Source organism: Terrapene carolina, unplaced genomic scaffold (assembly GCF_002925995.2).
Source record: "Terrapene carolina triunguis isolate 2854851 unplaced genomic scaffold, T_m_triunguis-2.0 Scaffold580, whole genome shotgun sequence".
Classification (NCBI taxonomy): domain Eukaryota; kingdom Metazoa; phylum Chordata; order Testudines; family Emydidae; genus Terrapene; species Terrapene triunguis.
Window position 1 is genome coordinate 5,516,087 of NW_020664931.1, and position 26,451 is coordinate 5,542,537.

Consider the following 26,451-nt stretch of genomic DNA (forward strand, 5'->3'; position numbering starts at 1 on the left):
AGCCCAGGGCCTGGCTATCGGGGCTGTGGGTCGGGAGTGAGGGGCACCAGCAGAGCTGTGGGATCCCAGGGCTGGGCTGGCAGGGGGCTGCCTGGCTTGGTCCCTGGAGTGAGAAAGGGGCAAGGGGCAAGAAGAGTGGGGCGGGCGAGGGGGTGTCAGTGCCCTGCCAGAGCAAGGTAGGAGTCGGGCAAGTACTGCGGGGTGGCAGGGGACAGATAGGATCCCCCAGGGCAGCATGAAGCTAGTACCTACCTCTATCTGCCAAAGCAGGGTCCTTGGGAGTGAATTCTCTCTCTGTCCAACTGAGCTGCAGCTCCTCCAGGCAACAGCAGCTGCTCTTCCCACCCTCCTGGTGGGGAGGCTGCGGTTACTCCTGTAACTGGACTATCGACTGGACTTTCCAGTAAAAAAACAGACACCTGGCAACAGGGGCACTGGAATGGGGTGGCCATGGGAGGGCACTTTTTCCCTGCCTTAAATGCAAGCAACAGGGTTGGGAGGGGGTGGAGAGGAGCGAGCGGTGGGCAGGCCCTTGGGGGAAGAGGCGGAGCGGGGCTGGGGAGAGGTGGAGTGAGGGTGGGGCCTCGGGGGAAAGAGGCAAAGTGGGGGCAGGGTCTCAGGGGAAGAGGTGGAGTGGGGGTAGGGCCCTTTCTGCGGTGCCTGGCACCATTGTAAACCCAGGACTGGCTTCTGAAGAAATGTTATCGTAAAGTGATACAAAAAGCAAAGAAGTATTGGCAGTCTTTAAGGCGGTTCTTTAAGTCTTTAAGGCAATTCAGTATTTTAACAGCTTAAAGGAGGAAATGGTGGAAGTTTTCATGCTTTCCTTTGGCAGCAAGAGCTTTACAGTACATGAAACAAACAATGAAGCTAACATGACATCTGATATATCTAAATGATTAAGGAGACCTTATTGTCAAAATCAAATACTGAGGCACTTTTGAGGTGTCATTTTTAAGCATGCAAAATACAGAATTATTAAATTATTATTAAAAAAAAAGTGCACTAGTGCTAGCTTCTGACTCAGCCATGACATGAACATATTTCTTAGAGTGGAAGAATTTTTTTCCAGTGGCTTAGTGTTCTGAATGAGTTTATAATGAACACTCGATTGGTGTCATTCATGTTTGCAGAACAACACCTTTTGACAGTGTCTGCAGTCATTTGATTTGTCTCTTCACATCAGTTGCTCTCTGTTCACCATACTCAGCTAGACTGCTCCTTCCTACTACACAAACAGCAAATTCTACTAAGTACAGCAATATGTCTTGTATAAATGTTTTGTAGTTGTTAGTAAAAAATGTTTTTACTTATTAAAAGAAAAAGCGGGACATTGCAGGTGTCCCAAAAAAACTTCCTGGGATATCATATAGAAAAAACATGGCTGTACTGGTGAATTTAGGATGTATGGTCACTTTTGTCATGATATTATAGGTCAAAGGAGTCCACACTCTCAATGCATGACCAATTTCCATTCATATTAATTGTAATTAAAATATGATCATGAAAAGAATATGCCCCATACAAAATGGAGAACTTTTTCCAGCAGATTATAACTATATTAAGATAGGCTGAATTTGAACAAGTTTTTAATGCTTAATGATTTCTTCATTCAACAATGATTCAGTATGAAATCAGATTATAAACATTAAGAACTACAAATGAAAAAGTTACTATTTTAAATTATTGTAAATTCTCCACAAACAGTACAGATTTTCTTTTTCAAAGTTATAGGAATAGGACCTTTATATTTTCTGTAAAATATAATTCAATCAACTACTACTTTTAAATCCCCCAAATATATTACTTTAGATTGTTTTACAGACTAGACTTTATATTTCTGTTAAACATATGTTTTCAGCCAGTTCATCATATCCTTTCTTGCTTCTTCAATGTAAGGTTTATCTCGAGGTTTCATATCTTCTGGCTTTAACTCTGCAAAGCCATGAACTTGTCCAGGATAAACTTTAATTCTATATTCAACTTGACAGTACTGTTTCAGTTTCTTCTCCAGTAAGATGATCTGCAACACAGAGCATCCTTCCATTATTGTGTTGTTTTTAATTTTTGTTTAACTTGTCAACTCTCAGTTTGTCCATTGTTTGGCTTTCTGGAAGATGTGATCAGTATCTTCTTTACTTATCTAACACTCAGGCCAGATTTTATTACCCAAGCTCTTTTTACAGGCTCTTTACTAATAAAGAAGAAAACTTATATTTGAAATATGACTCTGAGAGTCTTTAAGGTGCCACAAGACTCCTCGTTGTTTTTGCTGAAACAGACTAACATGGCTATCCCTCTGAAATCTGAGAGATATGGCAATTTCCTCCCATATCCTTAAAAAACCTTAGTGAATTAAGTCTTAGTATCCTTGGGGTTCATTGTACCAAATACAAAGTTTATCTATTATTGTGGGCCAGGATTGTATGTAACCTCTGTAGAGGGAGATCTGATATAAGGCCTGATTGATCAAAGGACTCTACTGAACAATGTGCCAGATAAGAATGAGCTTTTGGGACAATACATGGGAAGTGGATTTCCTGGGAAATATCTCAGGCAAGGTGAATGCAAATTCTGCACCTCTGGTTATGCAAAAATCTAGCCTTTGAAGTTATACCCAGAGGAGCAGGCCTTTGTCTGTGGATCACCTGTTATGTGAGGCCAGTATCACAAGCCCACATTGTATAAAGGAAAGACTGAACTATTCATGGTTGTTCTGGCTCTGAATCTGAGACAGTTATGAACTTGTAACCATGGGGAAAACCCAGTTGTGAGTTTGAAGGACTGATACCTACCAGAGCCAGAGGCTGGAGTTGAGGTGATCTCTGGTAAGCTTTTTAGCAGTATGTAGATACTTTTATTATTTTTACTATGTTTGCTCTATAATGCTTTCACCATAAGAATAAATGTGCTTGATTAGAAAAAAGATGTGGTAACTCATAATTGCTGGCAATTCCATTGTTCTTAGCATTCAAAGAGAAAACAAAGTGCAGACTCTGTCCTGTTTAGGCAGTCTGGCTTGCTGGAAATATCACAGAGTAGGCCAGAAATGGTGCAGCTTGACAAACCCCTGTCAAAAGGGAGGGGCTAGCTGCCTTGAGTACAATCCTATCTAAGACCCTCCCGCTGCTCATGCAATCATAGCTACATTCTATTTTTAGTGCACTAGCTCGATCAGAGGTAACATGGGTATGTCTCCTTGAGCTGGAAGTGTGGATGTACCTACAGTTGCACGTGCATGGGCCAGATGTGAAGGGGAATTTCATTTTTAATGTGTAGACCTGTGCAGATGCCTGTGCAGTATTATCTATGAAGGTGAGTATGTAAGCAGGCAGGATTGTAAAGAGGTCCTGCTTCCTTTTGTACTATATATATTACATTAAAAAACGCAATCCTATGTTAAAAGAACGTTAAGGTTGCAAAGCCAACCACTCAGAAATTAGAAAATTAAGGTCCCCTTTGCTATCTTAATTCAGCCTCTTTGTGCATATGCATTATGATACAGTCTCTAACTACATTATCACATACTATTTTTCCCACAGGATCCCTGCCTCATTCAGTAAACAGAATGAACTGTGCTCTGGGGCTGAATCAGGGTTGGGTAGCAAATGAGGCAGTTGTCTCCTTTGTTGAAGAATTTGGAAGGTCTGTTAGTTGGAAGGAAGAGAAAGGAGGGTCTCAAAATAATGTGTTTGTGTAATTAAAGAATGTATCATAATTCCTGTGCACAAAGGGTCTGAATTAAGGTCGCATGAGCAACTGTAAAATTTCCTTTACTTTGCAGTCAGAACATTCTTTTCATGTATTTTTTTCAGATGTAAATAGGGAAGTGTATGGAATGAAGCCTAGGTTTGGTGCCTCACCAGAGCACATACAGTGCAGGACAGAAAGTTCCACTGTCGTGCAGCACATTACAGATGATGGAAGCTTTTAGGGGATTTTTTGTTTTCTTTTTTTTAAGAACCTAGGAATTTCTATTTAAAAAACTACATTAAATAAACCTTGAAAAATAAAAGCACTTAGAAGAAAAATTAAAGGTAATATGTCCTGTGCAACCTTAATTGTTCCCTCTTGTGTGTATGCACTACAATGCAGTCTGTATGTAATCACATACTAAGGATATGTCTTCACTACCGGCCGGATCGGCGGGCAGCATCTAGTCTAGACGCGATAAATCGATCCACGGGCACTCTCCCTTCGACTTCTGCACTCCAGTTCAGTGAGAGGCGCAGGCAGAGTTGACGGGGGAGCAGCAGCAGTTGACTCACCGTAGTGAAAACACCACTGTAAGTCAATCTAAGTACATCAACTTAAGCTATGTTATTCACGTAGCTGAAGTTGCGTAACTTAGATCGATCTTCCTCCCCCCCTCCCCAGTGTAGACCAGGCCTAAGGGCCCAAGCTTTATTCAGTTTGCAGGGTGGGTGAGATACCATTGTGAAGTGAATGAAGCTAGGGAAGAGTACTGTGTCCTTCACCTTAAAAATTGGACAGTACGTAGTGAATGAAGGTTTTGTTCAGTCAGTGCAGGGACAGCCATATCTGAGGCATGGATCCACACGTTTAAATAATACAAATAAAAATAAATATAGATCAGCTTCTTCCTTCACTGAGCACTATCCATACTACCCAGCGAATAAGGCAGGAGTTCTACTAAACAACAATAATATAATGATCATGTAATTAAACAATGTGGGTGAAATCCTGGCCCCACTGAGGTTATTACCAACACTTGAATGGATTTCATCCTGTGCCTTAATGCATATGGATAAGGGCACAAAGTTGTTCATCCAACCTTAATTTTGGCATTTCCTGTCGTGTAAGTGTTTCATTTTACACCTCAAGATTCTCTTAATGCAGTTTTTGTATGGAATTTAGATTTTCCTGATGCATCTATTCCATGCTGTAGGCACATTAGATGGATTAAAGAACATTCTTATGAAAAGATGTCAAGTACATCTGAGAAGAATAGGTCTCCTATACATTGTTCGCAAAGGTCTCCATCTTGCTCTCTCCAACTCATCCTCAGTCCAGTACTCCCGCTCCCCAGGAAAAACCTGGGGAAACAGTTGAGACTTGCAGAGTGTCAGGATCGATACCCAAATCCAGGCGCTTGCAAATCAAGGTGAGAAGCAAGTTTCAGAGCCAGGGAATCCTTTCTGAAGCCCTGATTCGAGAAAGCACTGAAGCGTGTGTTTAAATGCTTTCCTGAATAGGGATGGACTCCTGAATTGGGGCTTCAGAATGCCCTGCTGCCAGTCCTCTCCCACTTATGGATTATTCCTACAGCATAAACTATGGTGTTGTGGTGATGTGCCATCACTGTCACTGCACAGACAGGGAATTTATGTGCAGAGCAGGCTCTTGACTCCTATTTATGTACTTATGTGGCCCTTGTCATTATAGTATTTTAGTGCCTACCAAGCATTAGTGAATTTACCCTCACAGCACCTTTGTTAGGCAGGGAAGTATTATCCTCATTTTACAGAGGGAACCAAGGCATGGTCACTCATGTCTACACTGGGAAAATGCATTATATTAGGAAACGTACTAATTAGCCACTGCGGCCTACTAGATAGCATACTGGAGTGGGCCTTAGGAGAGCTGGGTTCTATTCCTAGCTCTGCCCCTGTCCTTGAGCAAGCCACTTCCTTCCCTGTGCCTCAGTTTCCTCATCTATGATGTGAAGATAAGGATACTGACCTCCTTTGAGAGCTACTATGTAAGAGCTAGGTATTGTTAATTATAGCTAATCTTACATCATTCCTTTTTTAAAAAAACACTATATTTCCTCATCTAGCCAAGGCCTAAGGTTTACAGGTATGTTAAATATATGGACATATACCGATCTCATAGAACTGGAAGGGACCCTCAAAAGTCATTGAGTCCAGCCCCCTGCCTTCACTAGCAGGACCAAGTACTGATTTTGCCCCAGATCCCTAAGTGCCCCCTCAAGGATTGAACTCATAACCCTGGGTTTAGTAGGCCAATGCTCAAACCACTGAGCTATTCCTCCCCCCAGTTAAGTAAAATATATTCATTACCACTTTTCTAACCTAGTGCATTTTCCCAGTATACCCTGACTGACCAGGTGACCTGCTCACAGTAACTCAGAGAGTTCTGGCTGAGAACGGAACCTCTATCTCCAGAGTCTAAATTCAGTGGCTTAACCCTGTGCCCGCTAAGAGGCAGCACAAATATCCAAGTGATTAAAGTGTATGGTTTGTACCCACTCGAGTCTCTTTGTACATGTTCAGCCCTTGCTTGCTGTGATACAAAGAGGCTGACTCTTGGCCCCACCATGTTTCTGTTCAGTCCCCCTGAAAGAGAAGCTATACAGTGGCTTCTCTGTAAGCTCTAGGAGAAGTTAAAATACAGGCAGAAAAATCCTACTGCTCTGCTCTCCTACTTCCCCATGGGTTTCCTGGAAGGCCTACACAGATACCCAGTAGCCAGAATTCTGCCTTATAAGATATAAGCGTGTCAGGAAAAGAGAAATCTGTTTTGAGGCACTTACTTGGTCATACGAAATGGTGTGATCTTTTTCCCCAAAAATAAAAAACGTCGGGTTCAGCAAATTATATCTGTCATCAGAGTCCCTGATTATTCCTATAACACATTTTGAGAGAGTATTTAAATCATGTGACACATCTTTCAAGGTGAGCTGTGAATTTAAATACAAAATTTCTATTTGCTTCAGCAATATTTATTTTTCATTATAAAAATGTTCTGTCACAAATGCTATATGCACACATAGATCAGCTTTAAAATCACACAGGGTAAAATATAGCGTAAAAAACCACTTGGAGAACCTCAAGAGGCTCAGCTTTCCTCAAGCCAACCCAGCAAGTGAAAGATTGCATATTCAAGTACATGGGCCTGGCAAGATATCCTGAATGTCAACAAAGGTGGGTTATTGGGACCAGTGAGGGCAGCAAACTTTAGAGTAAACAGCCCCCTACTCATCCCAAAAATTGGGATGGAGCATAAGGAGAAAGATGATATGTAAGATAGACAGGATCCAAGATGGATAGGGCTTTAAAAATCAGCAACTCTTGGCAATGGCTTCCAATTGGGGGTAGTTCAGTCTATGGAGCGCCAATATGTAAGAAGCACCACAAAGCAGATAAGAGAAGTTGCATTCTGCAGTCAATGAAATTTGAGTGGTCCTCAAGACTGACATTCAGCACTTTACAGCAATCTAAACTGGAAGTGGCTAAGGCATGGATAAATGTGGCTAGGTCCATACCCGAAAGGAAACGCTGTACCTTCCTTGCCAATCCAAGATGAAAGAAAGCACTCTTGGTTGCTGCTGTACCAGGGAACTAACATGGCTCCCACATTGTGAAACTCCTTAACAGTTGGCATATGTACTCCTCCCCTCAGAACAGGCAGCAGAAGTCCTCTCTGCCATTGTCTGTGCCAAGTGTCCAGTCTAACTTCCTGAAATGTCCCTACTAACTAGGCTCAGCTGGGCATTCAGCACATGAACACATGAACGTGAACAACGGACAGCTTACCTCTTCTTCTTTCAGACCACTTATATCCCAAGTTATTTGCTTGTGCTCTGGGATATCCCAGTATGCATTATGCCATGGCAACACAGAGAGCAGAGTACCCTGCTGGAGCGTAGAGCCAGTCAAGTGGAAATCAGGAAATACTTGTTTCTTAGGGCTAGTCTTCACTACGGGCTAAATCAGCACCACTGTGATTGATGCAGCGGTATCGATTTAGTGGATCTGGTGAAGATGTGATAAGTCGACGAGAGAGCACTCTCCCATCGACATAGCGTAGTGTAGACACCGTTTTCAGTCAATATAAGTTACATTGACTTAAGTTATGTAACTTACATAACTTAATTAGTGTAAAAACAACAAGGAGTCTGGTGGCACCTTAAAGACTAACAGATTTATTTGGGCATAAGCTTTCGTGGGTAAAAACCTCATGCATCCGAAGAAGTGAGGTTTTTACCCACGAAAGCTTATGCCCAAATAAATCTGTTAGTCTTTAAGGTGCCACCAGACTCCTTGTTGTTTTTGTAGATACAGACTAACACGGCTACCCCCTGATACTTAATTAGTGTAATTTACATCAATTTACAGTGTTAGTGTAGACAAGGCCTTAGTATATTTCACAGATTAGCACATATTTTATTCTGATGAAAAACAAAAGATTTTGGGGGGAAAAGATCGCAATTTTCCAAGCAGTTATGGAGCTGGTGAGGACATTCGGTGAAAAATGAAAAATGACATTTTCTGTTCTGTGAACATCTAAAATACTGACTGTCCCTTTAGTTAGTGGGAACATATAGCAAATATTGCTGAAATAAATAGTTATATTTAAATCTTCAGCTCACCTGTAAATGGAATAGTTATAGAAATCTATATAGAGCAACATCTAAAATATGTACTCCATATAAACAAGTGAGCCTGCTCAAGTTTACATGCAATCTTCACTACCATAGAGGGACACCCCAGTCTTTAATTCAGGATTTTTCAGCATCAAGTGATGTACAGCCATTCCACCCCAGGAAAACCCAACGACACCGATCTTCTTTGCACTGCATTGCTCCTTTAGATACTTCAAGACAACATCAGCTTCCCTAAGACATATAAACAAAAGTGAACTAAGAAATCTATAGTAGAATCACTACCTGAAAAATCTAAAAAGAAAACACAAAAGTACATAAAATTGTCCCCATCTTCTCCTTCTGTCATTTAAAATTATTCCAACCCCAGATTAGGTACTGCTATTCTTAAATATGGGTTTGCAAGTATGGCCCTAATTCAGAAGAGTATCCCTATATTGGACAGCAATTAAGCATGTGCTTAAAGTTAAACATTTGCTTCAGTAGAACTTAAGTAGAGTAAATTAATCATGGGCTGAAATAATTATCTGAATTGGGAGCTATCGTGCCATTTCTAGGAGAACTGACTAAGAATTACTTCACCCAGAAGGGAACTAATAAGAACAAAACATGCAAGCAAGTGCAAATGTGCGCAAACAGAATTTTACATGATGGCTTGTGGGAGCAGAAGGGCTTAGCTTGATTCTGTAAAAATGAAACAGTTATTTAGGTAAACAAATTACATGACTATATTATGACCCACCTCATGCTTTGTGATGTAGCATAAAATAATTCCAGCCAAGACCACTTGACAGAATGTTAAACAATTATTCAACTAAACATTTTTCCAAAATTAAACTGACAATAACTACTATACAAAAAGGCACATGTACTGCATATGAAGGCTAATGTAACAAATTTGGAAAGTGTTTTTAATGTATACCATGGTCAATTCTTTTTTTTTAATTGCAGAAGTCTCAACAAGTTTGAAAATATTTTCATTTTATTATTTTTCAGGGGATGTGGGGCTGACCCATTGCTCCCAGCTAGCGACAAGCAGCCAGAACGCCCCTTTCAGGCCAGCCGAACGGCAAATCAGCCTCCGCAGACACCTCTGTGTCAGTAACGCTCCCAGGAGGGTGGGCACCGGAGCAGCCAGTTAAAAAACTCATTTTTTAAGTTTTAAATGTATTTGCATATACTAAGCCAGATTTTCAAAACTCGGTGCCTAAACTGATAGGTAAGTTTATATATCTGCACATTGTTTTGGGAAAGAATTCTAAAAGGTAAATGTTCAGCAACTATCTGTTCTGAAAATTCAGTAATATTGTTATACACATAGATTCTGGGATCTGTGTAGTCGGAAGCTGTGCTGGCAGAAGTAGGTGATAGGCCGGCTGCACTGAGCTACTCCTAAGAGGTTATGGAAGTGCTTAGTGGCCCATCAGTCACTGTCATCAGAGTAGATGGATCAGGGCCGGTGCAAGGATATTTTGCACCCTAGGCGAAACTTCCATCTTGCACCCCTTGCACATCGGTTCATTGAGGGGCAAATCCCAATGAGACTTTATAGACCCCAGGGGCCAGCTGTGACCAGGGGCTGCTCCCCGGACCAGGTTCCCCCCTCCCTGCCCTCTGAACTCCCCTGGAGGGTGCACAGCCCCCCCACAAGCCCTCCCCTCACCACCCCACCCCGGTGGCCCCCGCCCCGAGTCCACTCACTGGCTTTGCCGGACTTGGGCTGCTGCAGCAGCTCGGCAGGGAGGATCCGCCTTCTGGAGGCACCGGAGAGCCAGAGCGTCCCGCTTGTGGTGGCGGCGAGCCCCAGCCATGGGGGGGCAGTTGGGGGGGGGGTCTCAGGAGGGGGCAGTCAGGGGACAAGGAACAGGGAGGCTTAGGTAGGGGGTGGGGGGCAGTCAGGGGGTGGGAAGTGGGAGGGAGTGAATGGGGGCAGGGTTAGAGCGCGGCTCTCCCCCGTCCTCTTTTTTGATTGTTGAAATATGGTAACCCTAGGCGAGGGGAGAGCCGGGGGGCGCATAGGCAGGAGGGGCGGGGGGCACGGCTGCTCCCTGCTAGTGGCGTCGTAGCCTTTGCAGGGCTGCTACCCCGCTGTGCCGAGCTGGCTCCTCCATGGCTGGGGCTCGCCGCCCCCACAAGCCGACGCTCTGGCTCTCCGGTGCCTCCGCTTTTTGGTGCCCCCAACCACTTGGCGCCCTAGGCGACTGCCTAGTTCACCTAGTGGTTGCACCGGCCCTGGATGGGTGTCACTCTGGCTTTATTGTCTATTTCTTGAAGTTTCAGGCTCTCCTGATGGACACTGAAGAACTAACAGTGCCTCCCTGAATTCAGGAGCTGGTTTGTTGCAAATGTCAGTATGGACTACAGATAACTGTACCTACATTTCATTTGCTGTTTAAAAGTGATACATTTAATCAGAAGTAGATAGATGTCTTCCTCAAAGTACTTAGAGAAGAGCTGCAGAAAGGACCTGAAAGCTCCCCTCAGAAATCAAGCACTGGCATGCAATGACAAGATACTAATTCACTAGTATATGTACACACTGTGTAAAGTGAATGTATTGGAAGATATGTCAAGGAAGCATCAAATACATGGGATGTATGTTAGACAGACCTCCCATTGACACACTGAATCAGCATTCAGCTGATCATTTCCTCTGCAGGCATTGATATTCCCCTGCCACAAGAAACATGCTCTTTAATATGTTCTAAGGTAATCCTGCAAATTTTGCTTAGGAGCCATGCAAGAGAATAAATCCTATTATCAGCTACTGGAAAAGGAAAGTGTCATGTGAGATGGGCAGACAACAGCTGACAGAGAATGGGAGCATTCTACTTGAAGAACTGATTCATGGAAAACTTTGCCTCCTTGCCACCTGGAGTTTGGAGAAAGATCAAAGCAGGCCTCAGTACCTATGGATACAGGTGATAGGTGGGGTGAAAGCTGTGGGACACCACAGGAGTAGTCTGGAGGACATTGGGAAGTGGCTGGTACTCTGCACAGAGGTTAAGAAGACAGCATGTGTGTGTGCCAAAGCCAGAGAAAGGAACTGTGGTTGGGGAGAAGGGGAGGTCAAACTCTCTCTCAGGAAGAGAATATGGCGCTACAATCCATCCAGCAGGTGGGGATTATCCACCACCCACATGAACTAGCTGTCTTCAGGTCAGTATGTTGGGCAGGGTATAGCATGTTTATATTGCTCACAAGATCACGTTCTCATTATCTTTTCCTACTGCTACTCTTGAGACTCACTGCAGCCAAAAGTGGGGTGTTTATCAAAAATGCTCCTCACCAAGTGGCAAGATTTGCAGCTCCACATGTGAAAGTCAGAGCATTCCCAGGTGTGAACACAACAGTCCATCCCACAGTGAAGCACAAACCACAGCCCTTACAAGGTTAACAGAGCACAGCGGACACTTTGCCCTGCCAACAGTGTCATTCAAGCAGGTGGCTGAGGTCTGTATGTCTGTCAGTAATAAAGATTTGCCTCCCCTCACCATTTTCCTTGTGTAAAATATGTAGACCAGAGCAACCCTCTTACAAGAGCTCCCTGCTGTGACCCAGGACCTCTCCAGAAGCAACTCCAGCTACCCTTGAAGAGGACATGGCCATTGCAAAGGAAGAGACAGGAGCCAATAGAGGAGTGATACATGAGCCTTGACACCAAACTGATAGTCCTTTACTTCACTACTTACTACAGTGGATCTGAGCATAAGGAGGAAATTACTCCAGTGCACCACCAGGCAACTCCAACTCCAGCCCCACAGCATTCATCCCAACACAGAATTGTATCTCTCCATTTGGCCTCAACTCTGTAGCACATAAACTATCTGGAAGCACAGCCAGGCAAGGCTCAGCATCTCCTCCTCCTGAGACATGCCCGCTACAGAACTACAACCTTTTCCCCCATCCCACTATCCTGAATTTGATAAGCAGGAAACTACCATTCCCACCAACTCCCCTCCCATGGCACATGCTCTTCCCCAGGTCTGGCTGGAGGAAGGGGCAGAAATTGTATGGAAAGACCCTGACCCAGAAAGAGACTTGGCACTTTTGAGGAAGCAGTGGTGACATGGTGCCAAGAGCAGCAGGGACTCTGGATGCAGGGGGCAAGCCCCAGGAACTGTGTGCGGAGCAGGCTGCAGCAAAAGCTGAGTGTCAGGGTTCCTTCCCCACTCTGAACTCTGGGGTACAGATGTGGGGACCCGCATGAAAGACCCCCTAAGCTTATTTTTACCAGCTTAGGTTAAAAACTTCCCCAAGGCACAAATTCCTTTCTAGCCTTAGTATCGCTGCCACCACCAAGTGATTTAAACAAACATTTAGGGAGGGCCACTTGGAGCCCTACCTTCCCCAAATATCCCCCCAAACCCCTACACCCCCTTTCCTGGGGAGGCTTGAGAATAATATCCTCACCAATTGGTACAGGTGAACACAGACCCAAACCCTTGGATCTTAAGAACAATGAAAAATCAATCAGGTTCTTAAAAGAAGAATTTTAATTAAAGAAAAGGTAAAAGAATCACCTCTGTAAAATCAGGATGGTAAGTACTTTACAGAATAACAAAAGACTCAAGAACACAGAGGATTTCCCCTCTAGGCAAAACCTTAAAGTTACAAAAACAGGGATAAACCACCCTCTTAGCACAGGGAAAATTCACAAGCTAAAACAAAAGGTAATCTAATGCATTTCTTTTCTGCTATTACTCACTATTTCTGCAAGACTAGATGCTTAGTTCAGATATACTTAAGAAGATGTAATTTCCCTGCCTGGTTTCTTGGCTGGCTCCGAGAGACACAGACCAAAACCTTCCCACACAGATTTGAAAGTATCTTCTCCCCTTATTGGTCCTTTTGGTCAGGTGTCACCCAGGTTATCTGAGCTTCTTAACCCTTTACAGGTAAAAGAGGAATTAACCCTTTACAGGGTAAAGAGGGATTTTATGCTACTCTTAGCTGTATGTTTATGACACTGAGGCACAGGGTACAACTGACATACATTGCCACTGGGAGCAGGTCTGTGCAAGACTTGTGGAGGAGCAGCAGAGACTGGGCAGGGAGCCAGTGCAGAGGGGTCCCAGTGAGACACACCCCTAACAGATCCTAGCCTGGAAATCTGCCAGTCCCTATTTGATCTGAGGGAGACTGGATTGGAGAGGGCATCCCTGGCAATAGGCCTGAAGACTGGACTGCCCCCAGAGGCCCAGACAGGAACTGCTTTTCTTTCACTTTCAGCTGTAATTGTTTAAGCCACTGTACCTAGGGTATCTGCAATCCTTCCCTTTCTTGCCAGCCCTAGTAAAATATCCGTTCACTTTAGCCAAACATCGGAGTGATTATTGGGACCCACCAGATCTAACATCTCCAGGGTGTAGCAGCTGAAGCCCCTTCAGTGTTTGCCCCAGTCACGGTACACCCGGCGTCCTACTAGTACCTTAGAGATTTGGTGTGCCCTGGTCCTGGGTGGCTATAGTAATTATGCCACCATCTCCACAAAGTGGGAGAGCCCAGACTCACATCCTACTTTCCAAGAGACACTCGCACATGTCTGGGTGCCCAGCCAGCAGGAGACCACCAGGGTATTGGTCAGATAACTGGTAAGTTAAAAAATAAGCACCTTTCATGGCACTTTTACATATAAATGAAATCCATGCAATTCCCCTCACTCCTAGTTTTCCCTCCCTTTCTGTAATCCTTCCTCCACATCCTTACACTTTTGAAAAATAAAAAGCCCTTTGTGATCACACAGTTTTGAAGTAACCCTCTTTCCCCTTTAGTAGGCATCTTTTGCAGTTCCCCCCAGGCATCCTTGAAGCACTGATCTGGCCCCAAGGAAGAACATGGTACAGCAGCTCTCCTCTCTTAGGCCTGGTCTACACTGGGGGCGGGGATCGATCTAAGATACGCAACTTCAGCTACGAGAATAGCGTAGCTGAAGTCAACGTATCTTAGATCAACTTAGAATCACTTACTTCGCGTCCTCTCGGCGCGGGATCGACGGCTGCCGCTCCCCCGTCGACTTTGCTTCCGCCTCTCGCCGAGCTGGAGTTCAGCAGTCGACAGGAGAGCGATCGGGGATCAATTTGGCATGTCTACACTACACACGATAAATCGATCCCTGATCGGTGGGTAGCGTAGACGTACCCCCAGTATGCCCAGAGATGTCCTAACTTTTCAACCTTTAACTCCTGTTATGCTCCCTCCCATACAGGTTTTGTCTACTCTGTAATCTGGAGGAGTGATTGCAACACCATAGATAAGTAGATCAAAGCAAGCTTGAATAAAAATAGCAGTGAAGCCAACATGGATGGGGGCTATTTGAATATGTACCCAGAGTCCTGGGCAGGCAGGGCCAGCCGTTGCAGCCACCCTTATTGCAGCAGCTTCACTGCTGTTATTACACAAGCTAGCTTTGATCTAGCTACATCAGAGCAAGCCCATGCAGCTACCTAAAGGCACATACATTCTCTTTAATTGCTAAATTAAGTCCATATCTTTATGTTTAGGTGCCCATGAAGCTTTGAAATTTCCAGCATAAATATACATCTTACCTATCCACTTTTGTGGGATCGCGATCTTTCAACCAGTCACGAAACTCAGCCCAGTGATCAGCGGATGTCCAAGGTTTTTTTCCCAGAAAAAAGTCTGGGCAGATAGCTCTGTATGAAAAATAAAATTGAGTCAACTTTTAGGTCCAGGCAACAGCAACAGGGAAAATCTATGGACACCTAAATATTCATTCATCCCTATTTTGCCCCATAATGGTCACCCACATGGTTAGTGTCAGTATCAGCTCCTAATCATCATGCTATCCCAGTAGTCAGAAAATTACTTAGCAAGATTTAATAAGACTGAGTACCTTTCCCAGACCTGAAGAAGAGCTCTGTGGAAGCTTGAAAGCTTGTCTCTTTCATCAACAGAAGTTGGTCCAGTAACAAGTATTACCTCACCCACCTTGTCTCTCTAAAAAAAATATAGTGTTTCTGTAGAAAAATAAACTGATGCTATATCACCTTATCTTTAAAAATCAAATCCAAAGGCCAGTGCATTTAAAAGAAATCTTCATCGCTGTGCACACACTCTCTCTCTCATGTTACATCTTTGCTAATGAAAGCTAAAAGAAATATTGTCATGTTGTCTAGTCTCAAAGACATTTTGTTTTAAAGAGCAGTTGCACAACCTAACATGAATATTCATTTCTTGTTTGTATTTCTAATTAAATTTCAGTTTAAAACAGTTTCAGTTTTTTAAATCACCCACACTGCTGGACATTCAAATACAGCAACCTTTTGTTAGTGCACTGCAACTTGACATTTCTCAGAACTCTGCTTATGCCGCCATTATGTTCCGAGAATTGTTGCAGCCTGAACTGAGAAAACCTATTCTACACTGGAATCTGTCAGGGAGGTACCACTTTTATGTGTCCTTTATTCTTAGATAAGTAATTCAGACTGAAATGACATGATTTCTCCTTGTGTATGGAAAACACAATTTGGAAATTTGAATCTGGTGAACCTGAGTGCATCTCTTTGGGAAGAAATCAGTAAAACAATAATGCTTACACGTATCCCGCAGCTGCCACTAGATCAGCTATGTATCTAATGTCTGGGAATTGCCATCCATATATGTCATGAATCACTATCACAGCTTTGTCCGTAACAGAAGATGGTTTGCAAACATATGCCTTGATGTGCTCCACTTGCTCTTCATGTCCAAGGCCCACATAATCAGTTCTTTTTCCAATATCATATAGGAAAGGTTGAGCATCTGAAGTCATTTGAAAAACTAAAGTAAAGTAGAAATGAAAAAAGATATTAAACTATTAGCATAAAACAAATTAAATACAAGTTGGATTTGCAGAAAATATTACATTGAGTGATGTTATAACATTAATGAATAACTTTAATATGTCATATCTGAAAGGGAAAATTAAAATTGAATGGTAATGTTCCAAAGTGAGAAACTTTTTGAATAGGTCTCAACCAATCATGTTAGTAACCTGAAAATAAAGAAAGGAAGGTAAAAAAAAATCAAAGTTAAAGATTGACATACAGAACTTAAACATTTGGGGCCTATTTCTAATATCACTCCTTTTTACCCTTATGCAATGCCATTAACTTCAAAGCAGTTACTCCTGATTTCCATTGGTGTGAAAGGAGAAACAGACCCATTATAACTCAATCTGATGGTGAATCAGTAAGAACCTCACATGAAGAAAATGCTGGAAGTTGTCAGTAACGAGGCATGTGGATTTGGACTGGTTATCTTGTGGTATTCCTACACTTGGTCAAGTTCATGGATAGTAAACTGCAAATCAGGAAGTATATATCCGATAGTTAAGGATATGATTTAGTCACGAAGGTCACGGATGCCTTGACTTTAATAAACCTCTGTGACTTCTTTAACTTCAGCCCCTGTGGCAGTGGCAGGGGCTGGAGCTGTCAGCCACCGCAGCAGTCAGCGCCCCTCCTCCCACCGGTTATTTTTAGTAGTAGTCAGGGACAGGCCACAGGCTTTCGTGAATTTTTGTTGGTTGCCCGTGACCTGTCCATGACTTTTACTAAAAATAACTCTGACAAAACCTTACCCTTAGCCAGTATGGGTGGAGGCAGACATCAACCTTTGTAGGCTTATATCACAAACCCAAACAGTTTCTCTCTAGCTATGGAGGTAAATTTGAGATCAACATCAGAGAAACAGTAATTCCAGAATAAAGATGTGACGATATTACCGGTGGCACTGGTAGCACTGCCTGCACTTAAGGTTGGTCCATTATCAGACCATGATTTGAGGGTCTTGGCCAGACTTAAACCATTTGCGCTGAATTTTTCCATGCTAAATGTCTGCCTCGGGCTCAATTTTTTTTTTTTTTTTTTTTTGGAGAATTTCAGCAAAAAGGGTCCAGCCATTTCTGAAAAACAGATTAGGGGAAAATATGTTTTTTTTGCCCATGTTAAAAAACTTCTTACAACTGTTTTACTGAGAAAGTTTAGCATCCTCATGCTTTGGAGCAGGGGTTTGAAATCTGGCAGGGGGTGACCATTGTGTCATTGATATGCTTTTTGCCGTTCTCATAAAAAACAGCCCACATTAATGAGCATCTAAGCCTCTGAAAACTCTTAGTTCACATCTGCTCAGTAGACACTTGTCAGAGTTTGGCAGCTAAATTCTCTGAGGATTCCATCAGCATGGAGAATGCTCAGTCCCAGGACCGCAGGGGCTGAGCAGGACTTACACTGCAATTGCTTCTGGTGCTGGGGGCTACTATGGCTCTGGAACTGAGAGCAGGGAGTCTGTCTTCCCTGTGCATAGAGTGAAAGTTACAGATGCAGGCATTATATACTGACACATGGAGAGCAGGGAGTTACTTCGCAAGTGGAGAACCAGTTTGGACAGGGACAATTCAATCAGGGTGGATGTAGTCCACTCCCAATAATAGATAAGGAGGTGTCAATTCCAGGAGAGGAAAAGCTGCTTCTGTAATGAGCCAGCCACTCCCAGTCCCTATTCAAACCCAGACTAATGGTATTAAATTTGCAAATGAATTTTAGTTCTGCTGTTTCTCTTTGAAGTCTGTTTCTGAAGTTTTTTTGTTCAATGATAGTGACTTTTAAATCTGTAATAGAATGACCAGGGAGATTGAAGTGTTCACTTACTGGCTTATGTATGTTACCCTTCCTGATGTCCGATTTGTGTCCATTTATTCTTTTGCGGAGGGACTGTCCAGTTTGGCCAATGTACATGGCAGAGGGCATTGCTGGCACATGATGGCATATATAACATTAGTGGATGTGCAGGTGAATGAGCCCTTGATGGTGTGGCTGATGTGGTTGGGTCCTCTGATGGTGTCGCCAGAGTAGATATGGGGACAGAGTAGGCAACGAGGTTTGCTATAGGGATTGGTTCCTGGGTTGGTGTTTCTGTGGTGTGGTGTGTAGTTGCTGGTGAGTATTTGCTTCAGGTTGGGGGGTTGTCTGTAAGCGAGGACTGGCCTGCCTCCCAAGGTCTGTGAGAGTGAGGGATCATTTTCCAGGATAGGTTGTAGATCGTGGATAATGCGCTGGAGAGGTTTTAGTTGGGGGCTGTATGTGATGGCCAGTGGTGTTCTGTTATTGTCCTTGTTGGGCCTGTCCTGTAGTAGGTGATTTCTGGGTACCCGTCTTGCTCTGTCAATCTGTTTCCTCACTTCCCCAGGTGGGTATTGTAGTTTTACGAATGCTTGATAAAGATCTTGTAGGTGTTTGTCTCTGTCTGAGGGGTTGGAGCAAATTCGGTTCTATCTTAGGGCTTGGCTGTAGACAATGGATCGTGTGATGTGTCTTGGATGGAAGCTGGAGGCATGTAGGTACATATAGCGGTCAGTAGGTTTCCGGTATAGGGTGGTGTTTATGTGACCATCACTTATTTGCACTGTAGTGTCCAGGAAGTGGATCTCTTGTGTGGACTGGTCCAGGCTGAGGTTGATGGTGGGGTGGAAATTGTTGAAGTCCAGGTGGAATTCTTCACACCACACCACAGAAACACCAACCCAGGGCTGATTGAATTGGCCCTGTCAAAACTGGTTCTCCACTTGCGAAGTAACTCCCTGCTCTCCATGTGTCAGTATATAATGCCTGCATCTGTAACTTTCACTCTATGCATCCGAAGAAGTGAGGTTTTTACCCACAAAAGCTTATGCTCAAATAAATCTGTTAGTCTTTAAGGTGCCACCAGACTCCTTGTTGTTTTTGTAGATACAGACTAACAAGGTTACCCCTGCTGGTGCCCAGGCTGTGTGGAGAAGAAGACAACCTGACTCAGGCAGAGAAAAACCAGACCCAGGGGGAATGGGCCGGGGGGGACAGCAGTTGCAGTGAGAGAATAGATTGGGACGAGTTGGGGGGAGAGGGGCCTGGAGATTGAATGTGGGAGTTGTTGGGGGAGCGGAAACAGACAAGGATCCTTGGGGTGGGGGTAGAGACTGAGTATGGTGGTAAGAAGGGGAGGAAGACTGAGGATCCAAAGAGGAGCCCAATGTGGAAGACTGAGACGGGCTGTGCAGGAGACTGGAAGGGGACCCCAATGAGTAGGGAAGACTGGGATTTGAATGGGAAGACCAGAGTGGGAGGGTAGAACTACCTGGGAAAGAAGACATTCTTTAGTTACATAATCACATCCCATTTTTTCCACAAGACCCCTGCCTCATTCAGTGCACAGGATGAATGGTGCTTACTGAACAGCTATTCATTATTGTGTTTTCTCCTCACTGTTCAATGCATGACCTCAGAACTTATTTACTGCACACTATTCAAAACAAACCCTGCTCTGAATACAGAATTATTAATTTCCTCATGGGCTTATTTGTGTTGCTTATCACTATAGTAACTGAATACTTCATAAATATTTATTTTCTCAACACCTCTGTGAGGTGAGGTGGTATTATTAGCCCCAATTTACAGATGGGGAATGAAAGCTCAGAGAAATTAAGACAAAAGATGCCCCACCAGTTCTTCAGGGCAGCATTCAACTCAGGGGCGCCATTTAGGGAAGACAAGGGGGGGGTCTCCGGCCCCCCAAAGGTTTTGTACAGGAGCTCTACATCCTAGCCCCAGGCAAAGCTCTTAGCTACAGAGCAGCCTGAGTGTGGAATATGACATCTGCAGAGGAGAGGTGCTGCTCCCAGTTTGTGCCCCTAGGGCAGGGAGTCAGTATTTTGTTTACAAACAGAGGTAGCATGATTCAGGTAAGACAGGGCTGGTAATTAAATTAAGGCTCTTATGAAATGAAAGTCCTTAGATAAGCCTGTAAAACAGGAATTCCTTTGCGGGGCAGGTGTGTGTGTGTTGAAGAGAGAATGCACAGGACTCAGAAGAAATACAGCCAAGGCCTCTGAGCCAAGTTTACATTCAGAAAAGAGGGAAAGGTGAGGGGGATGGGTGAAAAGAAGGGGCCAAAACCCAGGGAAGGGCTAGGAGTGGCATAGAGAAGTTCCCACTCTGTCTGTGGTACTTATGTGGCCCCATCACCATAGTATCTGAGTGCCTCACAATGTCTAACCTATTTCTCCTCACAGCCCCTCTGTGACCTAGAGCAGTGCTGTTATCCCCATTATACAGATGGGGCACTGAGGCACACACAGACTAAAGGCCAGATTTTCAAAGGTATTTAGGCACCTACTGGGATTTTCAAAGCACCTAGAAGGTTAGGTTCTTTGTAAACCCCACTAGATGCCTAGCTGCATCTTTGGGTGCCTAAAATGCTTTGAAACTCTGTCCCTAAGGGACTGGCCAAGGTCATACAGGAAGTCCCGGGGAGCAGGGGGTGGAGGGATACAGGTCTCTCAGGGCTAGCTCCCTATCCACTGGACCAGCCTATCTGCTGCACACTGCAAAAAAAGAGGACTCTGATAGATGGGAGCAAAACCAAGAAGGCCAGTTCTCTGAGGGTACATCTACACTTACCGGAGGGTCTGGCGGCAGGCAATCGATGTTCTGGGATCGACTTATCGCGTCTAGTGAAGACGCGATAAAATCGATCCCTGATCGCTCTGCCGTCGACTCCGGAAATCCACCGCGGCAAGAGGCGGCAGCGGAGTCGACGGCAGCGCGGCAGCGGTCAACTTTCCCCCGTCCTCACAGCCAGGTAAGTCGACCTAAAATACGCAACTTCAGCTACGGTATTCACGTAGCTGAAGTTGCGTATCTTAGGTCGACCCCCCGCTGTAGTGTAGACCTAGCCTGAGACTCCAGCAATTGGTCCCAGGCAATTGGGAAGAATGTCATGGTTGATAGCATGAAAAGCAGCACAGAGGTCAGGAAGGATGAAGAAAGAGTGAGAATGAGAGTCAGATGAGAGGAGATCACTTAAATCCCAAGAGGTGGCAGGTTCTGCCCCATGCTGGGTTGTAGAGCAATGGCTTCTATGAAATTTTACATTTTAACTGAAAACCAGTTTGTTTTGTCATTTTTTGTTCTGAGTTTGAGAAAAGGAACGAATGAGAAAGTGTCACATGAGTATCAGATATGTTTATGCCTCACATTCTTAGGGGTTTCAGCTTTATTCGGGCCAATTCCAGAGAAAAGAACAGAAATCTTATCCACAGAGCCCATAAAGTAGATAACTATTGTCATAATTTGTGTTATTCACTAGGCACCATCATCTGTGTGCTCAGCACTGTTCAGAATATGCCAGAAAATATAGCCCCTGAGCCAATGTGTATAAAATGTGTAGCCCTGGATAAGATGACTCTGATATTTAAGTATGAAGTGTATAGTTATTGAGCACGTGTTAATATCTCTGAGTGGAGGCACTGACGGCAAAAGGAGTTTTACCTGATTAAGGACTGGAAGATTGGACCCTCCAACTTTTTTTTCAAGAGGTAGAGCTGCCCAGAGCTCCTGTGCCTGTTTATTTTCCTTTCCTGCCTGCAGTGGCCCTGATATACCTCAGAAGACTCAAAGTTTTTCCTCAACTTTAAAATGTGGAATTTTCTTGGTGTTTGGTTTAAAATAGTCTCCTGTGAGAACTGCAACTCAATCACTGTAGTGTTGTGTTTAAGAGCCTTCTGGAAAGTAACTAGCCTTTAAACAGAAGTGAAAGCAGTGTTTCCAACTCTCATGATTTTGTCATGAGTCTCATGCTAATTATTGTTTTCTTTAAAGCCCCAGCTCCTGGAGTCAATTGATATGTGATTATATCAGCCTTCATTCTTAAAGAAAAAGTAAGTTTCTAGCCCTCGTGGCTGCGGAGAAAGCTTCAATATGTGACCCCAGTGCACCCTAAAAGCTCAAAAAGCAGAAGGCAAATAAAAAGAACACCAAATCTATTATTTTTACATAATCTCATGATATTTAAACCAATCTTCTGATTTTTGGTGAGCCTGTCTCATGATTTTTGAACATATGCGGTTGGCAATACTGTGAAAGAAACTTGAAAGTGTCAGTTTCATTCCTGTTTAAAGTCAGTTTCTTGTCTATTATTTGTAGTATGGTAACACGCCAAGAGCCCCAAGCAGGTGCAGTATAAACTCTTGGGGCCTTGCCCTAGTAGGATGTTTCCAATAGTTAAATGATCTATTCCAAGCTTGGTGAACTGCAAAAAGTAAGTAGCCTAAATGACAGAAAGTAATCTAGATTTTTTTCTACAATTATTTCAATTAATGTATTCAAGAGTTAGTAACAAAGAATACACATTAAAAATTTAAACCTAACTAGTGTCCCTTAAGTGACTTGACACAAGATGTCAGAACATGTTAGTGTGAGAACTAAGTGGGACTAATATTTATGTAATTTTCTTTCTTTACATACAAATTAGATACAGTGCTCCTGTCAGCTAATTTGAAAGTTATTATCTGCAAAGAAAACTACAGTAGATTTTTCAGGTGCCTACATAGCCCGTGGAATCAAAAGGTGCCCCCCCTACCAAAATCTGAAATGCCGCCCCTGATTCAACTGCCTGTGAGCCTTCACCTGATGGCGTGGAGGATTTTGATGGCACCCTCTTTAGGCAGACGCTGCATGCTCCTGTAATATTCATCCCCACACTACCTTTGTTCCACCCAACATGGATTTGGGTTAGATAGAGTCCCGGCAATGCTAGAATCTGGAATATCTCCTATCCCTGCTCCTTCACCTCATTCCTTCTTCCTTCTTTACACCAGTATTATCCACCATGCCTTCCCTCAGTCTATTTCCCCTGTAGCACTACTCCAAGTAACTCCCTCAGTTTCCCTAATTTTGACCCTTTGACCCCCACACCTGTCCTCATTATTTTTTCCGTTGCCCCCCCATTATTTGAGTCCCAGGCCCAGTGGATCCTCCCATAGGCTGTGGGAGGGTCCTTTAGCAGTGGGCGGGCGCAAGCACTTCCCAGAACCCAACAGGACTACTCCAAGCAATAGTCTGCTACCCGCCCACCCCCCTCACCACAGGCCAACATCTCATCACAGAACACTGGCCTACAGGGGATATAGGCCAGGGCACAAAACTAACATCAGAGGGAGAAGCTGCCACCAATTGGAAAAAAACTACAATCCCCACAGGTTGCTAGATAGGGGGCACTTCAAGGGTTCTCCTGCCTGTTACAAGTTCTGCTGCTGCTACCCCTTAATGCTCTCGGTGTCTATTGGTCACTGTACAGTTTGGACCATTAGTACAGAAAGCTGTAGTATTTTTTTTAATGTAAGGCAAAGGTGAAAAATACTTGGGCTGCAGGCTGGATCAGGCCTGCTGGACACATTTGTGGCCCACCTACCATGATCAAATTCTAAAGAACCTGAACTTTCATTAGAAATAAAATAAATGTCCAGTCATAGTGGTTGTGACAAAATCCTTGAAGTGTAACAGATGCAGTAATGGATGCCTAAAACAATGCCAGCCTGAAACAATGACTCAGAGGGGTGAACCCTCTCCAACCTCTCAATAGTCTCATTAAAATGTTGCTGCTAAAGCCTAATTATGACACGTTAAGTGACAGCATTTATTTCCTTACTAATCATTTTAGTGGCTAGGATTTGGAAGGGAATGGGAATTCATAGATGTTAAGGTCAGAATCAGACTATTGTGATCATCTAGTCTGACCTCTTGAGACGTATGGACCATAGAATACTGCCAGTAATTCGAAGCCCAGTAACTTGAGGCTGGACTGCAATATCTCTCTTAGAAAGACATTCAATCTTCATTTAAAGACTTCAAGTGATGTGTAATCACTTCATCCCTTGGTGAATTGTTCCAATGTTTAATTCAGAGTGAAACTCCTGGTCCGGGGAGAAAGAAGAATTGCTGTCAGGAAGGAAGTGAAGAGGGAGCAACAGAGGAGATCATCAGAGAGGTCAAGTCAGGAAAAGAAGAGAAATAATGGGCAGAAAAAGCTGTGTTCCTAAAGTTGAGTATAATTTCCCACTGGTGATGTTGTTTGTGACAATAGGGTATTGTTGTGATAACCTGACCTACAAATTCACCCTAATTGTGAGCTGAACTGTGAAAAGTGAGTGAAAATTCATGAAGTGTCACAATAACTTACAACAATAAATGTTGATTGGAAAAGGTGCAAAAGGGAAACAGAAAAACTGAATTAATACAAACAGGCCTACTTATATAATTCTCTATACTGGAAAGCAGCGACTCTGAAAAAGATTTTGGGATTGTGGTGCATAATCAGCTCCCAGTGTGATGCTGTGGCCAAAAAAGCTAATGAAATCTTGACATGCATAAACGGGATTCTCAAGTAGGAGTAGAGAGGTTATTTTACCTCTGTGTTTGGCACTGGTGTTACCACTGATGGAATATTGTGTCCGTTTCTTTTGTCCACAACTCAAGAAGGATGTTGATAAGTTGGAGAGGATTCAGAGAAGAGCCACAAGAATGATTAAAGGATTAGAAGACATGCATTACAGTGATAGACTCAAGGAGCTCATTCTCTTTATCTTAACAAAGGGAAGGTTAAGGGGTGACTTAATTATAGTCTATAAGTATCTACATGGGAAACAAATATTTAATAATGGGCTCCAAGGGCTTAGGAGCCTTCCCAAAAGGACTGGCCCCCGACCCCACTGAGGCTCCAGCCCCACCCTCTTCTTCCCCCAGAGGCCCCGCCCCGGCCAAGCCGGAAGCCGGAGTGGGGCCAGGGAGCCCCCCACCACCACCCGGGGTGAGGGTGGGTGAAAGCAGCCCCCTGCCCATGTCCCTGCCCCCCAGCCCCACATCTAGGGCAGGTGGAGGGACCCAGGCTTCCCATAGCTGCCTGACAGCTCTCCCCAACCTGGCTCCTGCCGGGGGGTGGAGCCTCGGAGCCGCAGTCCAGCCATGGTAAGAGCCGCACGGGCAGCTGTGGGGCCCAAGGAGAGCACCCCCAGCCCATGGAAAAGATGGGGATTAATATGAAAATTGAAAGGTGGATAAGGAACTGGTTAAAGGGGAGACTACAACGGGTCATACTGAAAGGTGAACTGTCAGGCTGGAGGGAGGTTACTAGTGGAGTAAGATCGGTTTTGGGACCAATCTTATTTAATCTTTTTATTACTAACCTTGGCACAAAAAGTGGGAATGTGTTAATAAAGTTTGCGGATGACACAAAGCTGGGAGGTATTGCCAATACAGCGAAGGACCGGGATATCATTCAGGAAGATCTGGATGACCTTGTAAACTGGAGTAATAGTAATAGGATGAAATTTAATAGTGAAAAGTGCAAGGTCATGCATTTAGGGATTAATAACAAGAATTTTTGTTATAAACTGAGGACTCATCAGTTGGAAGTTACAGAGGAGGAGAAGGACCTCGGAGTATTGGTTGATCACAGGATGACTATGAGCTGCCAATGTGATATGCCCGTGAAAAAAGCTAATGCGGTCTTGAGATGCATCAGGTGAGGTATTTCCAGTAGAGATAAGGAGGTGTTAGTACTGTTATACAAGGCACTGGTGAGATCTCATCTGGAATACTGTGTGCAGTTCTGGTCTCCCATGTTTAAGAAGGATGAATTCAAACTGGAACAGGTACAGAGAAGGGCTACTAGGATGACCCGAGGAATGGAAAACCTGTCTTATGAAAGGAGACTCAAAGAGCTGGGCTTGTTTAGCCTAACCAAAAGAAGGCTGAGGGGAGATATGATTGCTCTCTATAAATATATCAGAGGGATAAATACCAGGGAGGGAAAGGAAATATTTAAGCTCAGTACCAATGTGGACAAAAGAACAAATGGATATAAACTGGCCATCAGGAAGTTTAGACTTGAAATTAGACGAAGGTTTCTAACCATCAGAGGAGTGAAGTTCTGGAACAGTCTTCCAAGGGGAGCAGTGGGGACCAGGGCCGGCTTTAGGCCGATTCAGCCGATTCGGCTGAATTGGGCCCCGCGCTAAGAGGGCCCCGCGCCGCAGCTCTCCACCCCACCCCCAGCTCACTTCCCCCTCCTCCCCTCCCCTGAACGCTCCGCCCCCTGCTCCTCCCCCTCCCCTATTTCCCGCGAATCAGAGGTTCGCGGGAAGTCTGAAAAGAAGCAGGGGCAGGCAGGCAGCACCAGGTAAGCTGGGGTGGCAGGGGGGCGCGAGAAGGGCTCCGGGGAGGCGCGGCGCGGCCCAGTCCAGCCCCAGCCGAGCAGCTCCCTCCGGC

At 44.1% G+C, this 26,451-nt stretch overlaps 1 protein-coding gene across 1 annotated transcript in view; it reads right to left on the reverse strand.

Annotated features, from left to right (window-relative positions):
- Window positions 1-1,843: 1,843 nt before the first annotated feature.
- The window catches only part of LOC112111095 (carboxymethylenebutenolidase homolog), a 27,990-nt gene continuing 3,382 nt past the window's right edge, over window positions 1,844-26,451 (reverse strand). Inside the window, exons 2-6 of the mRNA XM_024206378.1 lie at window positions 15,928-16,150; window positions 14,917-15,024; window positions 8,460-8,602; window positions 6,518-6,609; window positions 1,844-2,023 (exon numbers count right to left, since the gene is read on the reverse strand). Coding sequence (XP_024062146.1) covers window positions 1,844-2,023; window positions 6,518-6,609; window positions 8,460-8,602; window positions 14,917-15,024; window positions 15,928-16,142 — 738 coding nt within the window. The 5' untranslated portion in view covers window positions 16,143-16,150. The remainder of the gene's footprint in view (window positions 2,024-6,517; window positions 6,610-8,459; window positions 8,603-14,916; window positions 15,025-15,927; window positions 16,151-26,451) is intronic.